Source organism: Colletotrichum lupini, chromosome 8, assembly GCF_023278565.1.
Source record: "Colletotrichum lupini chromosome 8, complete sequence".
NCBI classification, from domain to species: Eukaryota; Fungi; Ascomycota; class Sordariomycetes; order Glomerellales; family Glomerellaceae; genus Colletotrichum; species Colletotrichum lupini.
Genome location: NC_064681.1, coordinates 703,837 through 724,510, shown reverse-complemented (window position 1 = coordinate 724,510; position 20,674 = coordinate 703,837). Strand labels below are relative to the sequence as shown.

The 20,674-nt window shown below is 54.0% G+C and overlaps 12 protein-coding genes across 12 annotated transcripts; 9 read left to right on the top strand and 3 right to left on the bottom strand.

Annotated features, from left to right (window-relative positions):
* Positions 1-17: 17 nt before the first annotated feature.
* On the top strand, positions 18-1,972 carry CLUP02_14697 (uncharacterized protein; the record flags this gene model as incomplete). Its single annotated transcript, XM_049293624.1, has 2 exons — positions 18-76; positions 481-1,972. 2 exons carry the CDS (start codon positions 18-20, stop codon positions 1,970-1,972), a joined length of 1,551 nt encoding a protein of 516 aa, XP_049150770.1.
* A 378-nt stretch (positions 1,973-2,350) lies between these two features.
* On the top strand, positions 2,351-2,993 carry CLUP02_14696 (uncharacterized protein; the record flags this gene model as incomplete). The annotated part of the gene is made up of 3 exons (XM_049293623.1): positions 2,351-2,374; positions 2,443-2,546; positions 2,711-2,993. The coding sequence occupies 3 exons, from the start codon at positions 2,351-2,353 to the stop codon at positions 2,991-2,993; spliced, it is 411 nt and encodes a 136-aa protein (XP_049150769.1).
* A 323-nt stretch (positions 2,994-3,316) lies between these two features.
* Positions 3,317-4,198, bottom strand: CLUP02_14695 (coenzyme Q biosynthesis protein Coq4; the record flags this gene model as incomplete). Its single annotated transcript, XM_049293622.1, has 1 exon — positions 3,317-4,198. One exon carries the CDS (start codon positions 4,196-4,198, stop codon positions 3,317-3,319), a length of 882 nt encoding a protein of 293 aa, XP_049150768.1.
* Positions 4,199-4,238: 40 nt separating this feature from the next.
* CLUP02_14694 (uncharacterized protein) lies at positions 4,239-4,944 on the top strand (the record flags this gene model as incomplete). Its single annotated transcript, XM_049293621.1, has 4 exons — positions 4,239-4,426; positions 4,513-4,562; positions 4,626-4,838; positions 4,901-4,944. 4 exons carry the CDS (start codon positions 4,239-4,241, stop codon positions 4,942-4,944), a joined length of 495 nt encoding a protein of 164 aa, XP_049150767.1.
* Positions 4,945-5,028: 84 nt separating this feature from the next.
* Positions 5,029-6,296, top strand: CLUP02_14693 (SET domain-containing protein; the record flags this gene model as incomplete). Its single annotated transcript, XM_049293620.1, has 2 exons — positions 5,029-5,148; positions 5,214-6,296. The coding sequence occupies 2 exons, from the start codon at positions 5,029-5,031 to the stop codon at positions 6,294-6,296; spliced, it is 1,203 nt and encodes a 400-aa protein (XP_049150766.1).
* Positions 6,297-6,758: 462 nt separating this feature from the next.
* On the bottom strand, positions 6,759-8,305 carry CLUP02_14692 (RRM domain-containing protein; the record flags this gene model as incomplete). The annotated part of the gene is made up of 4 exons (XM_049293619.1): positions 6,759-6,868; positions 7,037-7,330; positions 7,691-7,857; positions 7,914-8,305. The coding sequence occupies 4 exons, from the start codon at positions 8,303-8,305 to the stop codon at positions 6,759-6,761; spliced, it is 963 nt and encodes a 320-aa protein (XP_049150765.1).
* A 90-nt stretch (positions 8,306-8,395) lies between these two features.
* On the top strand, positions 8,396-9,593 carry CLUP02_14691 (uncharacterized protein; the record flags this gene model as incomplete). The annotated part of the gene is made up of 8 exons (XM_049293618.1): positions 8,396-8,479; positions 8,530-8,611; positions 8,701-8,808; positions 8,836-8,910; positions 8,988-9,046; positions 9,125-9,223; positions 9,296-9,404; positions 9,475-9,593. 8 exons carry the CDS (start codon positions 8,396-8,398, stop codon positions 9,591-9,593), a joined length of 735 nt encoding a protein of 244 aa, XP_049150764.1.
* A 138-nt stretch (positions 9,594-9,731) lies between these two features.
* Positions 9,732-10,005, top strand: CLUP02_14690 (translocase SEC61 complex gamma subunit; the record flags this gene model as incomplete). The annotated part of the gene is made up of 2 exons (XM_049293617.1): positions 9,732-9,816; positions 9,878-10,005. The coding sequence occupies 2 exons, from the start codon at positions 9,732-9,734 to the stop codon at positions 10,003-10,005; spliced, it is 213 nt and encodes a 70-aa protein (XP_049150763.1).
* A 110-nt stretch (positions 10,006-10,115) lies between these two features.
* Positions 10,116-13,505, bottom strand: CLUP02_14689 (WD repeat domain-containing protein; the record flags this gene model as incomplete). Its single annotated transcript, XM_049293616.1, has 9 exons — positions 10,116-10,172; positions 10,360-10,481; positions 10,532-12,001; positions 12,061-12,189; positions 12,242-12,524; positions 12,574-12,589; positions 12,727-12,755; positions 12,824-12,891; positions 13,475-13,505. 9 exons carry the CDS (start codon positions 13,503-13,505, stop codon positions 10,116-10,118), a joined length of 2,205 nt encoding a protein of 734 aa, XP_049150762.1.
* Positions 13,506-13,547: 42 nt separating this feature from the next.
* On the top strand, positions 13,548-15,211 carry CLUP02_14688 (uncharacterized protein; the record flags this gene model as incomplete). The annotated part of the gene is made up of 3 exons (XM_049293615.1): positions 13,548-14,156; positions 14,214-15,090; positions 15,141-15,211. 3 exons carry the CDS (start codon positions 13,548-13,550, stop codon positions 15,209-15,211), a joined length of 1,557 nt encoding a protein of 518 aa, XP_049150761.1.
* Positions 15,212-16,242: 1,031 nt separating this feature from the next.
* Positions 16,243-18,862, top strand: CLUP02_14687 (uncharacterized protein; the record flags this gene model as incomplete). The annotated part of the gene is made up of 2 exons (XM_049293614.1): positions 16,243-16,903; positions 16,959-18,862. 2 exons carry the CDS (start codon positions 16,243-16,245, stop codon positions 18,860-18,862), a joined length of 2,565 nt encoding a protein of 854 aa, XP_049150760.1.
* A 429-nt stretch (positions 18,863-19,291) lies between these two features.
* On the top strand, positions 19,292-20,674 carry CLUP02_14686 (uncharacterized protein; the record flags this gene model as incomplete). The annotated part of the gene is made up of 2 exons (XM_049293613.1): positions 19,292-19,314; positions 19,366-20,674. The coding sequence occupies 2 exons, from the start codon at positions 19,292-19,294 to the stop codon at positions 20,672-20,674; spliced, it is 1,332 nt and encodes a 443-aa protein (XP_049150759.1).

Sequence of the window (20,674 nt, the reverse complement as noted above, 5' to 3'; positions counted from 1 at the left end):
GAAAATTGATAAGCCTGATGTGGACAATGGACGTCGTTCTTGGTGAAAAGCAACAATTGAGAGGGGTGCGATGGATGTAAGTGAGTGCCCGTTGCTAGCTCCTTCTCATCGATGAGACTGGTCGTTGAAAATTCAGAAATCCGAGCGTTGAAGGATTTGCATGCATTTAACGAGGCGCAGGGATCGCCGCGAGCTCGGTGGGTCGGGTTCCTGCCGGCCGGGATTCTACGGCTACCACCTACCACGCGCCAAATTTTGAGAGAGAATCTAACGAGTGTCCCCGTCATCCACACGCATCTCAACGCCTCCTTCTTGCGACAAAGACAAGGCCACACGCTCATTAACCACGAAAAAGAACGCCTGTAATACCCGAAAACCATCCCCAACAATTCCGACGACGTACTACACTATTATCGAGTCGTTACAGCTATAACCGCTTGAGACCGCGCCTCAACCCTCCCCTTAATGAGCATTGCGCAGTGATTTGCGCCGAACCCTCGAAGCCTTCATCGTGGCAGGCACTCTGGCAAGCCTCCCGAGACCGCGGCTCTCCGCGCGGATACCCAACACACATACGATATGGAGGACCGGTAGCGCCTCCACGGGCCGGGGAGCCATTAGATGTGTGTCGATCGATAACAGACTCGGTCTTGGGACGGGAGCAGCGCCGCCGCAGGGCATCGCCCCTGGAAGGGTGGCACCTAAAGAGATGGCAGCTACGGTTCCTGGAGGCACAACTCTGGGTGTGCCGGGCCAGACGAAGCAAAAATTCAATAAAGTACTGGGTCTACAACCCGAGCAAAACGAAAAGGAGCTATACGCCATCTTCAGGGCGGATTCAACGTCACGATTCTATGTGCCGGCCGTCATGATGGGTCACAACTCGACGCCGCCACCTTCCTCGCGTACGGTTCACGTTCTCGGAAACGACGAGCGATCGCTATTTCTGTCACACGCTCTGCACGGCATTTACGACTCAGTGAAGACGCTAGACATACCGGCCAACACACCATATCGGGGCATTGCCGGAAACCTAGGCACCAGGAAGAATCCAAAAGGCTGGATCGAACCGAATGCCGCATTAGAGACGTCGCCAGAAGTAGAGAAGGACGACACACATATCAGCAACCTCGTTGTGGCCGGGAGACCGAGCGAGAGCATTAAGCTGCTCGAAAAGGTTAAGCACCGGATCGACGACCGGACGGCCGTCTGCTATGTTCAAGACGGACTCGGCGTCGCGGAGGCGGCCACGAACCGAGTCTTTCCGGAGAAAGATAAGCGCCCGTCGATTATGCTCGGACACATGACGCACTCCCTGGCATTTGATCGAAAGGCAAAGTCTGTCAAGGTGATGACGCCCAAATACGAGACGGCGCTCGCTGGTGTGCGGCCCTACTACGGCCCCAAAAAGTCTAAGCACCTCTCGACAGATAGCTGGCTGCGGACACAAGGGATGATGAAGCAGTTTGCGTCGTCGGACCTCCTTAAGGCGAAAGGTCTGGCCCTCGACAGTTGGATGAACGTCAAGATCCCGTCGCTCATGTTCTCGGCCGTCTGCGACCCTATTTGCGTCATGCTGGACTACCGCTACAATGAGCTCATCTACAACCCGACGGCCAATAAGCTCATCAATCAGCTCCTGAACGAGATCGCCGACGTGGTTGCGCGCATGCCCGAGGTCAAGAATTCGCCCGAGCTGCAGAGCGTCTTGCGGGGGGAGGGCATGCGCAAGGAGATTATGGGGAAGCTTAGAGGGAAGGGGTCAGCGCCGAGCAAGATGGCGTTGCAGATCCAGCGGGGCATGTTGACGGATATTGACTATTTGAACGGCTTCTTTATTGAGAGGGGCCGTAGGCTGGGCGTGAAGCTGCCGGCGAATGAGATGGTTGTGGGCATGGTCAAGGCAAAGCATAAGGCGCAAGTGGAGAAGAACCGGTCGTACATGCCCTTAGAGCTGACCTCGAGGAGATGAATGAAGCGGTCGACGGCTGTACGACTGGACGTCTGTGTGTATTTTACTTGATGGGCGGTTTTAGCATTGTATGACTACATTCAAGCACAGAATCTAGACATTTTAAATATTTTATCACATATATTGAAGATTGGCATAAATACTTATGTTAAAATGAAGGATAAGTTGATCTCTTGTGCTGGTCTCCATGGTTAATATTTGGTACTGCACGTCGTCATGAAATTTGTAAGGCGCCCAAAAAAAGACCCCAAGCTCCCACCCCGCCAAAAACTTGGACGTCAGGCAGATCAGAAAGAGCCCCGCGTTTCTCTGACCCAAACAACCTAACCTCCACCAAACCACTCCGCGCAAACATACGCAGACTAGATACCCGCAATCATGGACGACTCCGAACTGGAACAAGTACGCAAATCATACCCTTTCTATCGACAGAACGCTTGAACATCGGGGACTGACGCAAGCGACTACAGATCCGCAAGGCCCGCCTCGAACAGCTCAAGGCGCAAGGCGGCGCGGCAGGCAGCTCCGGCGGCGGCGGCGGCTCGAACAAGCAGCAGCAGCAAGAACAGCGCCAGTATGTTGTCCTTGCCCCTCATCTCCCTTCTCAAGGCACCTAGATCCCCTCAATCGCGACCGACTCCCGTACCATCCCGACCATACACACTCTCTCCCCTCTTTCCTCCGCCCACCACGAAGAAAGAAAGACAAAGATATCAGCTAACCCGGCGTCCGCCGCAGACAACAAGAACAAGAAGCCCGCCAGCAGATCCTCAACCAGATCCTCCACCCGGAAGCGGCGGACCGCCTGGGCCGCATCCGCCTCGTCAAGGAGCAGCGCGCGCAGGACGTGGAGAACAGGCTCATTATGCTCGCGCAGAGCGGGCAGCTGCGCAGCAAAGTCACCGAGACGCAGCTCAAGGAGCTGCTCGAGGCCGTGGCGGGGACGAAGGAGGAGGAGAAGATCGTGGTGAGCAGGCGTAAGGGGTGGGATGATGACGACGATGACTTGTTGGATTTGTAGGTGCAGTCTGCAGAGTCATCAGGGTAAAGGGTGGTCCATTCTAAGCATGAGTGTTCTGTTCGCAGTGTGTAGGGGGTCTCTCGAAGATATTCGCTGCCTCGATTTTGAGTCCTCTGGCGCGGAAACTATGAACCTACGTCTGCTGGAGGGGATACCATGCCGGCGTTGAAGGGCGTTTATAATGCATTACTGCAAAATGTAGCAGATTGGCTTCTGTCCGAGTGGGATTTCCACCAGGACTCTAGGTTACCAAAAAAAATCAAACAAAAACTATACAATATCTGTACAAACCCAGTGTCTATACACAATACACCACCCCCTTCTCAAACCCCATTCAAACCCTCTTGCGCCCTCCTCCTCTCCTCTCTCTCTTTCTTCCGAATCTCCCTCATATTAGGCGGCCTCTCAATCCCCAACTCAGCCCTCAACTCATCAACATCCCTCTCCAGCTGCTCCTCCCAGTAGACGTTAATCACCTCCTTCGCCTTCATCCCATTCTTCACCGCCCACGGCCCATAAATCTCCCTAAACCGCTTCCTCTCGCCCGCCTTCATCGTCGCGTAACTCAGGACCGCGAACCCCGTCATCGGGATCAGCGTATTCGCAAACTCGAACGCCTTGAGCGCCACCTCGCCCTCCCTCACAATCGGCAAACCCGTCAGCGCGTGGAAGAAGTCGTGGCACTCGCGGTACCGCTGCATCACGTACGCGCACTCCGGGTCGTCGATGTACCGCACCGCGGGCCTCGTGTCCGGGCTCACGCCCTCGGCGTCCAGCCAGGCGACGTAGGCGCGCCCGACGCTGTTGTCCGGCATGGCGCGCAGGCGGGCCAGGTTGAGCGAGGTGGATGTGATGCGCGGCCTGTCGCGGAGGATACGGCGGCCCGTAGGGTCGGACAGCATTGCGTCGCGGAGGCGGTAGATGAAGTAGGGCGTCGCGGTGGTCTCGCCTACGGCGGCGATGAGGTCGGCTCGGTAGGGGCTCAGGAGGGACCAGATGCCTGCGCCGAGGCCGAGGGCGGCGCGTTCGATTCTGGTGAGGGGGACGTGGCCTGGGTAGTTTGGCGGTGGGCGGTTCAGGACGGAGAAGGGGCGGCGCGAGGGGTGGGAGGAGGAAGAGGAGGGCGTCGTTGATGTGCAGGCGGCGCAGATGGCGGGGAGGGCGCGGCGGGTTTGGGCCGCGGGGAGGGTTGTGAGGGCTTTCATTTTGCTGGTTTGTTTGGTTTATGATCTTTGTATTCGTGGCATGCCGTTGGATGTCGTCGGGAGGTTGAAGATTGTGGACGAGGGAGCTGTTGAGAGCTGTCGTGAGCTATTGCCTCAGTTCGGAGTTGAAAGTGGTTCGATGACCGGAACACTTTTTGGAAGCTCGGGGCAGCTCCATTACCTCACCTCGGCGACGGTCCCCCGAGAATTTGGACAGCCAGGGGCCCCGTAGGTCGGATCGGGGAGTCGGTGGATACTAGCGCCGACCTTTCCAATTGGCAATTGCTGCCCGCTGCTGTACATTTGTTCGGCAGCGATTTAGGTGAGCATTTTGGTGGTGGGACAGGGCCTGCTGTTCCAGATCGTTGGAATCGCACCCCGGCGCATTTGATTCGTCCCTTCAGCTTTAAGGTGAAATTCATCTAAGCTTCGTCCGTCCCATCAAACTTGACGCTTTCACAACAACAACACTCTGCTGCCAACCTTGTATCGTCTTATTCTGAGGTATCTAGGTTTGAGCGCAACCCCGAATTCTCTCAGAAGCAGAGATACTCAAAATCCGGGCCTTCAGGACTTGCATATCTCAGTCTCATTCAAACCTGTCGATGGTTCACGAATGAGAGAATCGCTCACCCTGCCGGTATAAGACTAAAGGACTACACCTCATGAGGTAATTGCTCCTTGATCAACCTTTTCTCACAGAGACTGCATTTGACTACCAAGTTGTCAAGTCGTACTTGAATTAGCTTTCATCACTTTTCTAAAATACCCTTACCTTTGCCTGAACCTCCACCATCTTATCCAATCTCGAGTTCTGAACAAAACACCAAATGGACGCCATCGAGAACCTCCTATCCTGGGCCCAAACCCAAGGAATAACAGTATCGAACGTTGGTCCCCGTGCCCTCCCAGGAAGAGGCATAGGAATCGTCGTGACATCACCTCTCAAAGTAAGCCACACATGTCACAACCATCATATACCCTCATCTCACTAACACCACCACCACCACCCCAGAAAGACGACACAATCCTAGACGTCCCAATCCCCTGCCTAAAAGCAATCGCAACAATCCCAAAACCCCTAACCCGCCCCTTCCCAAAAGAAACACACGTCCACGCCCTCCTGGCCCTGGACATCGCCCTCGACGCATCCCCCTCCTTCAAAACCTGGTCCGCCGTCTTCCCAACACCAAAAGACCTCTCCTCCTGCCCGCTAACCTGGTCCTCCTCCTCGCCAATCCTCGCCTCCCTCCTCCCCTCCCAAGCCCTCACCCTCCTCAAAGCCCAGCGCGAGAAATTCGAATCCCACTGGTCCCTCGTCTCCTCCACCCCTCTCCCAAACCCGCTGCCCCAGGATGACGAGCACCAGTACAACTACCCAGAACGCAGCGACGGCAAACTCACGTACGAATCCTACCTCCACGCCTGGCTCCTCGTAAACTCGCGCACATTCTACCACGTCACCCCCAAAACCGCAAAACGCCACCGCGACGACCACATGGTCCTCCAACCCGTCGCCGACCTCCTCAACCACGCCTCCCGCGGCTGCTCCGTCGCCTTTGACAAGCACTCCTTCACTATCAAGGCCGACCGCGCCTACGTCCCCGGCGAGGAGATCCACATCTGCTACGGCCGCCACAGCAACGATTTCCTCCTCGTCGAGTACGGCTTCATCATGGCCCAGGGCGAAAACGAGTGGGATGAGGTCTGTATCGACGATGTGCTGCTGCCGCGCCTGGGCGCCGCGCACAGGCGGCGGTTGGAGGAGAGGGGGTTTCTCGGGAACTATGTCATTGACGCGGAGACGGTGTGTTACCGTACGCAGGTGGCGCTGCGGACGCTCGTGTTGCCGGCGAGACGGTGGGCGCAGTTCGTGGATGGGTTTGCGGACGGAGAGGCGGAGCAGCCCGAGGTCGATGCGTTACTGCGAGAAATGTTGTCGGCGTACGACGAGGAGATTCAGTCCAAGATTAAGACAGTGCGTGGCCTGGATGAAGGTCAGCAGTCTCAGCGGGACATGGTAGTGGCTCGCTGGAAGCAGATACAGCTGCTCGTACGCGGCACGATAGAAAAGTTGAACGTCTCCAATACACAATAATCTACCGGTTTCTGCAAAGGAAAGAGCAACGAGGCGTGAAATGACGAAACGCAGTCGTAGATTGTGCTTTTCAGGTCTGAACTGTAACGCCGTAACCGAGGTGCTAGGGATCGTTCCCATGCAGCCATATTCTAATAGTACACATACAATAACTCAAAGCAAACATCTTGCATTTTGGTGGTTGCTATCATCCATCCGTAGCAACTATGAGCTTCGTGACGTCGCAGCCAATATACCCGTCACTCATCTGAAGACTAGAGGCCTTGATCAACTGATTCTCTCTGTGAAGCGCGAAGAGATTTCGTCGATAAGAGAGTCCTCGTCGAAGGAATGAACCCAAACTGTGATGCGGTGAGGAGGTTGTGACCGAAAGCTCTACGACGCGGTGACAACTGGATCGCGCTGCGATAAGCCGATCCGGCCATTACCTCAAAATCGCGCAAACTGCCTTGGCCGGTAGTCCTACTCGGGTCGAGGTCGCTTAGCACCGTGAGGGTTGCCCCAGTCGTTACCACCACCCTGGTTACCGCCGAAGAATGCAGGGTTGAATTGTTGAGGCATGCCTTGGAATCCTGGGAACGAGTCAGCTTGAGTGTTCTCTGACGAAGAACAAACGAGAACGCAAACAGCAGAGAAATCAGTCAAGAACATTCAGCGAGGAGCCTAGCGGTGAGGCGGCATCCTCGAGCCGAACCGAGTAGCTGCAGGGGGTTGAGGGGCAACGATGTTAAACTGCAAACCGTGCTCCTTTGTCCATCGGCCGACCTCTGGTGCAATTACAGGCTTTGGGTGTTCAGGTACATGCTTTGGTTGCATCTTCTGCCGTTTGGTGCTCGAAGGGATCTCGTCTCGGCCGGTGTTGGCAGCTTTGCCCTTTCGCCGACCAGAGTGCTTGCGCTTCTGGGTTGAACCAGAGGCAAGTTGAGATATTGGGGGGTTGTGACTTCGCTGAGGAGATTTAAAAGCAAGGGGAGTCGTACCAGGCATTCCACCGCCCATCATGCCCATGTTAGGCATACCCATGTTGGGCATGCCTCCCATCGGGCCCATGTTCATACCGCCCATCGGGTTGTGCATACCGCCTCGTCCACCACGCATGCCGGGGCCGCCGCGCATGCCACCACCGAAGCCGCCGCCCCGCTGGAAACCGCCGCCGCCGAAATTTCCGCCGCCCATGCCGTTGTTGAAGCCGCCGCCTCCCATGTTGTTATTGTTGAAGCCACCTCCCATACCGCCCGAGAAGTTGCGGTTGAACCCGCCCTGGTTCATGCCACCACGAGGACCATTGAAGCCCCCACGACCACGGTAGCCGTTTCCACGGAAATCGCCGCCACCCATCGAGGAACCCTGGTTGTTGTAGTTGTTGTTGTTTGGTCGGCTGCCCTGGTCTTTACCAGCGCGGTTCGGTGCATCCTTAGGCAGCGTGCGGAACGGGTTGACGTGGGGGTTTGAGTAAGTGACCTGGTATTTCTTCGGTACGCCTTGAGCGCTGTCTGTCGACTCAAAAGCGTGCTTGGCGGCCGTGGCAGCTTGCTGCGATGTGAACTCAATGTAGGCTTGTCTGCGGGCGGAGTCAGCAATAGTACATGCAAATCTACCTCACACCACGAATCGTACCCCTTGCTCTTTCCGTTCACCTTGTGTTCACTGAAAGTGATATCCTTCAGCTCGTCCTCGCAATGGCCTGCTCTGGCGTATCCTCTGATGTCGTCGTCCGTGTTCCACCAGTTTAGATCCGAAACCATCAAAGCTGTGGTTGCGCCTGGATCGATCGGCCGGTCGTCGCCCTTTCTCTTGACACCCTGCTGGGGCGCAGGCGCCTCTTGCTGATCGTGATATTCTTCCTGCTGGTCGTGCTTCTGCTGATCGTCGTGGTGCTCCTGCTGGTCATGCTGTTCCTGGTGGTTGTCCGCATGACCGTTGGCTCCGTCGTAGGTCTCGGCGTTTCCGTCTTGGTGATCTTGGGGCGCATCGCCGTAGATATCGATCTCGAATTCCTCCTCAGCCATGGTGACGTTATTATCTGGTAGCCGTGAGTTGGGGCAGTGAGCTTGGTTGTAGTTGGAAAAGGGTTGTTATTAGTCTGCGAGATACAGGATATGTCTGCAGTCTTGAACATGATCATCAGCCGCTGCCAATACAGGGTCATTGCCAAAGTCTGGAGCCAAAAGACAAACTCGAACGTAGGATAGAAAACAGAGAACATCTGATACGTACACTCCTCGTTCCGTAGACAGGATGGAAGAGGTTGGATGGAAATTGCCAAGCCAATATAATCCTCTCCTTTAGCCAAATAAAAATGAAGACGAAGCTCTGTGCCCCGGTCTTCCCCAATGGCGACGTGACCGTAGTTCTTTCCTTGTTCGGCCCAGAAGCCTTAGGTACAGGGAACAAGATGATGTAGTTGGGATGAGCGAGAATGGAAACAGGATCCCAAGATTCCAGAGACTGTTTGCTCGTTCTGCCACCGCCTTTGGCCGACGCTCCAACCGCGTTCCTGCCCGCTCACTATGTGGGCGATGCTGTTAGCCGTGATGAGTTAGTGGTCAAAGAAGCCCAATGAAGGTTTCCGGCGGGTTCGCGAGTAAGCTGCGGCTGCGCGTCGCTTCGCTGAGTATGTGGCGTTTATCGCGATGCCCGAAAGACCGACGCGTAGGATAGCTTGGGTAGAGCTGTGATATTGTCGTGCAGCTCAGGTATGGACGTCTCGGTTTGATGTTGACGCGAAGACAGAGATGCAGTCGACGAAGGTGAGTGGAGGAACGTTTGGGAAGGGAAAGAAAACTGGGGGGAGCTCTTTCAGGAGCTTAGGTCGCATCTTGAGCCAGGCGGGAACCGACAAGGGCCATGGCCGCCAGGCTGCGGCAGGCACAGACTCCGCCAGTGGATGCCCGTATGGGGCTCGCGACTGCCCGCTGAGCCGATACGTACCTTACTTCCTCTCCCTGTCATGTGCCTGAATGCGCTGAACTGTGGCTGGTCAAAATGGCCCAGACCAGACCCTCTCTGCCCACCAGCGGGGGAATCCAGGGGGTCTTCCTCCACTGAAGGGGAGCACCAAGGGGACTCCTATCATCCTAACCTTAGATAAGCAATCTGTCCAGTGGCGTGCGCCTCGGCGGCCGGCGCATAATTCCTCCATGCCTCCTTAATGGCAATCTGGCTCTTCCTTCCACAGCGGGAGCTTGTCCCGAAATTTTGGGACCAGTTGGTGACAGCGCGCTCAATTTAACACATCTCCCTTCTACCCATTCGAACCTCTCGAATCTTCCACCTCCCCGACCTACAACGCCTTAACTACACGTCGTCGCGCCTTTCCTTCATCGACTTTGCAGTTTCCTGTTACCCTGCGGCCCATTGGGATTTCCTTTGCGACTTTCATCAAGTTACCCACCCCCTTCTCTTCTCCGCATCCCACGCGCGCTTCTATCCACAATGGCCGACCAAGTCAAGGAGATCCTCGAGGTTCCCTCCGAGTTCGCTCAGGAAGGTGTTCAGTTCATGAGAAGGTGCACCAAGCGTACGTTGCGCCCTCGTGCTGCATTGCCCGTTCGTTATTCGAATACTAACGTGTCCTTTAGCCGACAAGCTCGAGTTCCTGAAGCTCTGCCAGGCCGTCGGTGTCGGTTTCCTCATCATGGGTGCTGTCGGCTACATCGTCAAGCTGATTCACATCCCCCTTAACAACATCCTTGTCGGAGGCGCATAAACGCCATGTATTTACCTTCAATGGAAGCACCGATATATCGGGCCAGCTTCTCGAACACGTTCACGTCGACACGTGACGACCAAACATGATTTCAAACGCAGGGATGGGTCTCAAAAGCATTGCACGGGCAGATTGCAGAAGCGGCGCAGCAACACTTGGAAGAGGTTCTGTGCGGGAGTGATGAGAGATACCCCGAGACCAAAGAGGCTTCATCGATCATGTATCATTGCCAAAAGAGGGGTGGGACATGTGTGGAAGATGTACAAAATAATTGAAATAATCATCCCACAGCGCTTTCTCAAAAGTGAACCGGTTCCTGACGAGAAGTAACTAGCTTTGGAATGATTCGCCAACGGGGCGCAGCTTCTCGTCGACATTGCGACCCATTGGCGGCTCTGCCTCGTCATCTTCGGCTTCGTTGTACGAATGCAGCGTGCAGGTCCCATGAGCCATGTTGAATCCGTTCCATGCAGACGCTGAAAGACGTTAGCTACAGCCCGAAACTCGCATAATATGAAGGACTTACCAGCGAGGACTGGCGCATTGGGATGCCAGCTCACGTCACGCACACACGTGTTCCAACCGGGGAAGTCGTCGCCGTGATATATACGGTATCTGCGCTCCAGTGGCCGCGAGTTCTTGGTGGCCTTCCTCACGTCGATGGTACCAGCGAGCGTGGCGTCCATGTTCCAAATGTAAACCTTGCCATCCTGACTACCAGAGTAGACGTACCGCGAATTGGTACTTGATGGCGGTGAAAAGTGGCATCGAATCAGCGTGCGCATTACACGATGTCCTCTGAACGTCACCAATGAGTTATCGTTGGGGTGCGGGAACCAGTCTTCGTCCCTATATGTTCCCCACCGGTAATCGAAGTCGCTGTTGCTGGTTAACCTAGTGGGGTTGACCTCGTCGTACTTGGCCGTGGACATGACCATTCTCAAGTCCCAAAGTTTCATCGTCTGGTCCTTGCCGTTACTTAGAATGTATCGACCGTCGCCTTTACTGTCAATGTACGTGAGACCTTCGACGTGGCCCACGAAAGCGCCAGCTGGCCGGCCGTCTCCCATGCTACGTCGATCCCAGACTTTGATGGTGGCATCGTCTGATCCAGAGTAGAGAATGTGCGGAGAAGACTTGTCTGCAAAGCACACAGCGTTCACGTCGTCTTCGTGGCCGACGACATTGTGTAACACAGTGCGCGATTCAATATCATAGACGACGATCGACTGCATGTTGGTGCCGGCCACGAGCTCACGACCATCTCCCGAAAATCTAACAGACCAAATACCAAAGGAATGTCTCGATCGCCATCCTGCGTGTCGAGTTCCCGCACTCCTCTCTGCCAGATCCAATGTGTATGGATCTCCCGTGTCGTTGGGATCCGTAGGTGCCAGACAAACGTTGCTTTGGATTGATGTATAAGCGAGCCAGCGGTTGTCAGGACTTAAGGATGCGTCGGTCAATGTCCACTGTCCCCAGGGGTAATTGACCGTCTTGTAATATTTCCAATTGTACGGATTCGAGGTGTCGTACATGCGGACCTTGAAGTCGTGACCGCAGGCGTAAAAGAAATTACCGTCGTCGGAGAACTGGCCGGAATACACTGGGTCGTCGTAGTGCACAATCATTTCGGGGTTCGTCGAGGGTATCATGCCCTGGGCCATGAGATCTTGGTTCTGCTTCCGGTCGCGCCTATCCCCCAGACCAAGCTCACGGTCTAATATCCTGCGTGCCAGTTGCTTCTTCTTCGTGACTCGGTAATCGTTTGCGCCGAAAACGCCAGAGTGCATCAACTTCGTGCCCTCTTCGCTCGGTACTTTAGGGAACCGATTCGGCTCCCGTGCGCGAGGCCGTCTGCGTCTTCTTCCCCATCCAATATCTTCGTCATCGTCTTCTTCGTCGTGAGTGGTGCGTAATGTCACTTCGCCACTTTGAATGAGGCCTAGCAGCTGTGCTCGTGTAAGAAACCCTGTTCCGTTGCCCGCAGCACCGGCTGTATGTAGATTAGCGAGGTTGGCACACAGTTTTACTCGAGCCTAAGTTTCGACTCACTGATGAGAGTCATGAGTCTCGATATTGGCATAGCGGCCATGCCGTCTTCCTCAGCATCATCGTCGTCCTCGTCGCCAGCACCCATGAACACTTCCACCTCTACGTTGCTGTCCTCGCCGTCCTCAGCATCTGCGCATGGTAAGTTTCTACATGGTTCAACGTGAAAAAGAGGTATTGCTACCGTGATACTCATCATCATCGTCTCCGTCTTCTTCCTCTGGCTCGTCTTGAAAGTCGGGGTCGTACTCATCGTCGTCGTCCATTCCTTCGGCATCTTCCGGATCATAGGTATAAGTCCAGGCAGGCTCATCATCCTCTTCAATCAAATTCATGCTTGCTGATGGCGATCGAATGCTGTCTCCAGAGTCTTCCATTTTGGCTTTGGGTTCACACGGAAGTTCGGATTGATGCTTAGTGATACAACGGAGCTCGGATTTGAGACGGCCGACGTGTGATGGAGGGTCCTATGGAAGAATGTCCGTGACAATCGTTCAGATGCCGAGCTATATGTACGTGGTGCGTTCTAAGGCTGACGTGCAGGAGAGCAAGACGATTAAAGTGATCAGGATAGACAATAGGACGCAACGCTCAGATTATGTTTCATGAAGAAGTGGTCGTTCGTGACGACATTCATTCAGTCCCCGGGGGAGGTGGGGTGTCCTGGACCAAACGGCGGAGATAAGATAGCACAGCTGCTGTAAGCTCCGGCAAGTCAGTGGCGCCAGCTGTTGAAGCTCTCCTCGGGCACTTTAGAGATACGTACCTTTTTCGGGTCGAGCCAAGCATCTTCTTGGAATTCTGTCAGCAAATCTGGGGTCGCCTGGATGCAACCTGGTCAAATGCGAGTCAAACGTAACGCAGCACACATTTGAGTGTCGTGTGTCTTCGAGTACACCAACCGGTTTACGAAATGATGGCAAAGGGTTCAGCGAGGACGTTCCTATCTATTAATTTAGCTGTTATACATATGTACGGCGGCATTAAAAGTTTGTTTTACACCCTACGCATGCATGAACAGTCGATTGTCTGCAGTTCAACTGTTTAATACGCCTATATGTCTTAAGCCGTTATCCGACATTCCAACTGTCCTCTATGTAAATATCCCCCTCAGAGCCTCTCTGGCGGAAACATTCTAGGGGTTCCATGATCCCCAATGTCGCTCCCTGTGGGGCGCCTCAAGGGATTCGGAACATGGGGGGCCGCGACGGGCGGCAGCGCGTCCAGTTCTTCCCACCTCACGTCCCAGGTACCCTCAGGTACTTGCTTACCCCGTGGACGTGCAGCAAAAGATACGTAACAATTTTAGAACCCGTGGCTGAGCAGTCGCATTGCCAGAGTCAATCAGAAACTACCAAAACATCCTTCCTTTTCTTTTTCCCCCTTAGCAGAGGAGCAGAATATTTCTCGAGCTTACTTGCAAACTCTCCTTTACATTTCACATCCATTGTCCAGATACCAGCGAGGCTTGACAGCCCGAACGAGTCATCATGAGGCTGCGCACTCGACCCTCCCCTTTGCTCCTCCTCCTCATCCCATCCCTCGTCGCTGGTCTCGCCGTCGAAACCAAGGACAAGAATGGCGGCAAGGCCGTAGCTTCCACCGAAAAGGCCACCGACTCGACCGTCACCTCTGGCATCAAGACTAGATACGGCACTGATCACGCGCCTGTCGATGGCAAAGATGGCATGCCCCACGAGGGTCCCTTCGTTGACCAGACCCGAGAGACCAAGAAAGAGAGTGCCGAGACAGATGGCAAGAAGGGATTGCCTCCCTTGAAGGGACGTCCGTCCGACCCAACTGTTGTCGATGGCAAGAAGATCCCCGAGACCAACGATGGTGTCATGAACGACAAGACACGCCAGAAGCCCAAGGAGGGAACCACGGGCACCGAAGGAGGTGTCAGCGAAAAGGATAAGGCGCGCAAGGCAGCCGAGGGCCGTACTGGCGAAAAGGCCGACAACAAGCCCGAGGCCCCCAAGGAGAAGCCCCCTCTGCCGCACAGTGAACAGGAGAAGCTTTCGAGCGAGAAGGACACCACCACTGGCAAAGAACACGATCACGATCACCACACTGCCGACGAGGTTGCGGGGCTCGAGGTGAGTTTCTTGGTTGCCATCCCATTGGTTGAGACGTGAAATGCTGACATGCAACAGAAACCGGCCGGCCTCCCTGACAAGCTCGACGACAAGCCCAACCCGCTCCCCAACTCGGCGCACAAGGACCACTTGGATCTTTCAAAGTCCAAGGGCAAGTCTTCTTCCAGCCTCGACGACGAAGCTGAGGGTGTTATTCAACCCTTCCACTCCTTCGTCCTGTCTCTCACCATGATTCTCGTCTCCGAAGTTGGCGACAAGACCTTCCTTGTGGCTGCCCTCATGGCCATGAAACATGATCGGATGGTCGTTTTCTCAGCCGCCTTTGGTGCTCTTTTGGTTATGACGGTCCTATCGGCCGTTCTCGGTCACGCTGTCCCGACTTTGATCCCCAAGCGTGTCACCAGCTTCCTCGCTGCTGGTCTGTTCTTCGTCTTTGGCGCCAAGCTCCTTCGTGAAGGTTTGGGCATGGACCCTAATGAGGGTGTGACTGCCGAGCTACACGAGGTTGAGCGCGAGTTGGCTGAGAAGGAGAAGGAGGGTAAGAGGCGGGGCTCTGCGGTGTCTCCCTACGCGCTGGAAATGGGCCTTAACGGCAGCAGGAAGTCTAGGTCTAAGAGCCGTTTCCCCTCGCCCCCGCGCTCGCCTTCATCTTCGCCGCCTCGCAGCCCTTCTCCTGGTTCCGGTGGCATCAGAGGCTCTCTTAACGGTCTGAACAACCTCCTCGGTCTTCTCCTCAGCCCTGCTTGGGTCCAAACGTTTGTCATGACTTTCCTGGGTGAATGGGGCGACCGGAGTCAGATCGCAACGATTGCCATGGCTGCAGGACAGGACTACTGGTGGGTTATTCTTGGTGCCATGGTCGGCCACTGCATCTGCACAGGTGCTGCCGTTATTGGCGGCCGCGCCATCGCAGGCCGTGTCAGTCTCAAAGTTGGTAAGTTGTCATGACATCTACGCCACAAGCTCCTAGCTAACATATCACAGTCACGGTTGGTGGCGCTGTTGCTTTCCTGGTGTTCGGATTCATCTACTTCTTCGAGGCTTTCTATGCATGATCAACGAAGCCAATGTCTACTACGCGGTTCATTTCCTATAACCTTCTTACATGTATAGAATACGTCTTTCCTCGTATCTCATCACCCTTCAGTGATGTGCAGCATTACAGCACACTCCACGTTCGTTACCTACAAATTATTAATTACAAGTGTGTGGTCTTCCAGCCGGTCTATGACCCTGATACAGGATGGGGACTAAGGGTCTGGAAGACTACACGCAGCAGACCGTCTCCTACACTGTCTGGCCATGTATACGAAATTAACGGTAAAGGGGAAAGGGATTCTCCTTGGAAAACTCAGTACGCAATCCATGGGTTGCAGCGGAAAGTCGAAAAAAGAAACAGAGCGTGGAGATGTCGAATTATGTACAATAGGAAGGTCGCTGGCCATGGGGCATAGGGTGGGAGTTCAACGGAATGCAAGAGGTCTATCTTTGGGCTTGCCATGCTGTCGAAGAGGCCTTGACTCGGTTGTTCATCGTATATGATTGTTTGTCTTCAGTCCACCCTCCGGTGTCCTCCTCTTCCGTGCAAAATGCTCCGACGTTTACTCAGCCGATTCCACACCGACCGAATGAACCACCATTGCCAATTAGTATACATTCGCGTATGTCGATTGATTTTAATCACTTTGCCTTCGCTAAGACGAGACAAGCACGTCGTCATGGTTGATTTAGTCTCAAGCTAAGGTAGTAGCGGAATCAGCGCCATCTTGGTCAGCAAACCGAAATCCCATTTGGTAGCTCAGGAAACAGCAGACCCCACACTTTCTCGCTCAGATGTACAAAACGATTCCATCATCACCAACATCCTCTTGGAACACTCTTAAACATTGTGCCTTTGTCTTATACAACTGTTGCAACTCCAACGAAATCAAGCCTTATCATTTAAATTCTTCTCACACTCTGAAGTGGTAACTTTCGCACCATTCAGCATATGCCAACATAAGCCTTTGTTGCGGCACCATCTCCTCTCCACTAACGAACGTTCGCCTGATCCGAATATCGTCAACTTCGATCTCCAATCTATTGAATGCTCCCAAGAACCAAGAGACCCGAAGCCGTCTCATTCGGGGGCCTCGCCTCCGCCACCAACCTCCCACGCGTCGCGCAGCTCGTACAGAAGCGCAGACAGACCAACCCCAACCCACGACTATGTGAGCGGTGCCAGGATTGGGACGTCCCCGACTTTGCTGCCGGCCTGGGTTCCAAGGCACACCACTACCTCTCTTTGGAGAACATCTCACTTCGATCGTCAAATTGTCTCTTTTGCTGCGCGATCGCCGCGGCTGTCGAGGCGCGCCGGCGGGAAGATGACTGGTTACATGACTGCTCCGAAGCCTGCTTGTTCGTTACAGTCCAGGGCCCTTTCTTCCTTGACTCGGGATTAGCTGAGGACCAGAAGTATCGGTTGTTCGCCTCTTCCGATGATGAAGTTTCTGTCAGGTTGTTTCTGGAATTGACTCTGAGTGCCGTGCCAGACAAGTCGAAGCTGGGGGCTTTGGGTTCGCTCCCATCTCCTTTTGCGGTCACGCCTCAGTTTCTCTTCAGATACTCGACAGATGAACCTCAGAGGCTACAGGCAATTGAAATTTGGGAGGCTGAACATTTTGACGTTCAGACCTTGAAGGTTTGGATTGATGGCTGCGAGATTCTTCACGGCCACCACTGCGTGAGCAAGTACAAGTCGATTGGTATGTGGCCATGGGTAGCTCGACTCTGTGCGCATGGACTCTGACAGGACAACAGATCATCTACCCATCGGGTTCAGGGTCATTGATGTCCACGAAATGAAAATTGTCAAGCCGTTAAGGCCTATCCGCTTCGTTGCTCTCAGCTATATGTGGGAAGCTTCCGAGGCACCGGGACATGCCCAACTGGAGACGACAAACGCAGAGGACCTGGAAGTTCCGGGGAGCCTCAAGTCTGTCAAGCTACCACGCATCATTCTGGACGCGATTTCTCTTTGCAGAGATCTTGGAGAGGGCTATCTATGGGTGGACCGTCTTTGTATCGTCCAGGATGACGAGCGATCGAAGCCCGACCAAATTGACGGGATGGACCGGATCTACCAGTCTGCGTCTTTCTCAATCCTGGCCGCGCTCAACGATAGACAGGGAAATGGGTTTCCTGGATATGCTGGCAACCCTAGGAGGCCTCGCGCCTCCTTATGGTGCCCGCCGCGGAACCGGAACGTTGGGAAGGGTATTGACCCGAACGGCCTGCAAACAGTAGTCGACGCATCCCTGTGGAACCGAAGAGGATGGACATTCCAAGAGAGGCTACTTTCCAGGCGCAGCATCTTCATCACGGAGCACCAGGTCCTGTTCCAATGCTGTCGGGGTCACGCCGCCGAGGAACTTACTTGGGGACGAGGACGACATGAAGTTCCTACAAACGTGTTCAGTAAGGAAGCAGATACACCCCAAGCGGAAGAGTCCATCAATGAACACGATTCAGAAGCCCATCATACAGCTCAAGAAGACATCGACGAATCAAAGACCGAGAAGAAACCGTTCCGCATGCCCAGCATCCCCGGCTTCTATCGCCGAGCGCTTCACAGCAAAGACGCACCAGTCAAGTTACGCGGCCAAGTATCACTAGCAAACTATTGCCAATGGGTCGAAGATTATACCTCGCGACAGCTCTCCCGCGAAACAGACATCCTCAACGCCTTCGCGGGCGTCGGCAACGCCGTAGGCGAATCCATGCGCACAAAGATGACGTTCGGCCTGCCGGACATGTACCTCCCTCAAACGCTCATGTGGAGCCACACGGGCGCCGTACGCCGTCGAGATGACGCGGGTTTGAATATCCCGAGTTGGAGTTGGGCGGCGTGGTCGTCGGTCGAGGGAGGTAGCGCCGCTAGTTATCGGTGGATTCACGGTAATGCGCGACTGTACGATACCAAGCTCGTGCGGATCGTGACGATGGTGCAATTTCACGTACATGATGCCAGACGCGTCTCCTCAAGGCATGAAGACGACGGGAATGGACTGCGTAAAGTCAAGGTGACGGAGAGGTGGCTGGGCAGCTGTATGCAACTGGCCAGGATGAGCGGGATCGAGAAGCTGCCGCCCTTGCAGAGGAAGATGGCCGGCGGCAAGTTCAATGTCTCCGAGGAGACGAACGAGAAGTACGTCGCCATGTGGCGGGAGTGTCCGCACAGCCCTTGGGAGGCTCTCGCGCACGTGGAGCTCGATCCGGAGGCCATCGAGGTAGCCGCTGGCTTACCGGGGGCGCTGGTGTTCAACACGACTGTTGCCTCGCTCCGAGTCGGGAGGGATCGGAGGATGATGGGCGCGAGGAGGGGTGACTGTGAGGATGCAGAGATTCTGGATATGATGGGGAGACATGTTGGGTATCTGGATAAGATGGACACCCGTTGGATTTCAGGACGAAAAGGAGCGAGGGATCGGAGGATGTTGCTCGATTTCATCGTCATTAGTGCTTCTGTTGACACTGAGGTTAGCGAGAGCAATGAGTGGGCGTTTATCGAGGGGCAGTTTCATGAGATGTGGCGGTTTAATGTCATGCTTGTTGAGAGGGTGCCATGCATGCCGTTTGTTGCGAGGAGGGTTGGGGTGGGATATGTGTGGCTTAGCCAGTGGAGGGACTGTAACCCTCGTTGGGAGACTGTGGTTCTTTGCTGAGAAGAGCGTGCCAAGTCCGTACAGGGAGCAAGCGTGAATACTTTCAAAGGAAAGTGCTTCTTTGCTTCCATATTCTCTTGCCAGAGTGTACATACTTAGGTTCTGTATAAGTCGCAGTCCAAAACACCTTTGAGATCTCCAATACCTACCTACTTTAAACACAATCCAGTTACCAAAGGAGAATAAATTCGTGGTGTGCGGGGCTTAGCCTATCAATTTGAGAATCAGAAGTTGGTGCAGCTTGACTGCATGAGTGGTTGGTAACCCAGCCCAAGGCAGACCAGCTAGGCTCTCAGCCTGGATGCCCAACAGTGACCTAGCCGTTACTTTGAGTACATATGACGTGCTAAAGGCCATCAGGCTCAGATTGTAAATGGCATCCGGAGATTCTAAAGCCAAGACCAACTTGATGGCACTTATTCCAACATCATGGAAAACCAGAACCCTTACAAGTGAGGAGATAATGTATCTGAGATGAAAGTCGTATACTGACATACCTTAAGAGAACTAGATCGAGGTGACTCCCCTCAAATTCGTTTACTCAAGATCGAATCAGCAAAGAGCAACGACGAAGTTATAAAAGTCAATCTCTACACCAAGAGCTTGGATAAATCGCCTCCTTTCAAAGCTCTTTCATACGCATGGGGCGATAGCAAACATACCTCACGTATCCTTCTCAATGGTATTCCTTTCGGCGTTACCTGGAATCTCTACGATGCCCTGGAAGTTTTACGATCGAGGTCGAACGAGTACTTTCTATGGGTAGACGCACTATGCGTGAACCAGAAAGACGCTTCCGAAAAGGGTCATCAGGTTTCGCTGATGACACGCATCTACTCTCAGGCTCATGAAGTCTTGTGCTGGCTCGGGCCGTCTACGGATGACGGTTCAGTTTTGCCGTTTTTACATAAGTGCGCAGAAATGGGTCGCGCACAAGAAGTACCCTTGCCTACTCCAGACATCTTGACAGCTTTCGCATCTAAGTCGAACGCGATTCGCAGCATACTTCACCGGCAGTACTGGTACAGAGTGTGGGTGGTTCAAGAAAACGCATTAGCCAGGAAACGCCTCTATTTATGTGGAAGTCATGAAATTAGCAGCGACGATCTTTATTGGGGCTTGGCACAGATAAAAGATTCTCTCTTTCTGGCACCGAAATGGCTTTGCAATGAGTCGTTTTTGCAAGCAGCCGACGACGTCCACAACTTCCACCGCTACAAGATGCTAGCCAACACTCTCATAGCACCTCGCAAGCTCTATAACCATACAACATCAGAGTCTCTTTCCCTATTAAACAAAGTAATGATGGATACCGCTCGGCTTATGGCTACGGATCCCCGGGACCATCTCTACGGCATCCTAGGTCTGTTTCCTGACCTGACTCACCTGATCAAGCTGGATTACAACAAGAGCCCGGATGCCACTTTCTTGGATTTCGCCCTACTAACTCTGAAGGAGAATTCCAGGCTCATAGCGCGTTCTGGAATTGGACACAGGTTTTGTACTCGGGGGCGTAGGTCTTGCGACAATCTGCCGTCGTGGGTCCCAAATCATAGCGGGCCTTTTGTTGAGAGTTATGCCGGTATCAGCCTTTGGACGAAGAACAGATATCTCGAATTTGAGGCCGGAACTGTCTTTCCACAGGAGCTGAAATGGCATGTTGAACCAGTTACCCTGGTTCTTCGTGCCAGTGGTGTAGAGTTGGGCAGGATTACTTCTGTTTCAAGCCCGAACATGCTATTTAACAAGAGAATGGTCGAGTGGGACTCCTGCGCGGCAACCAATGCCACAAATCATGCCTACAGTACTTAG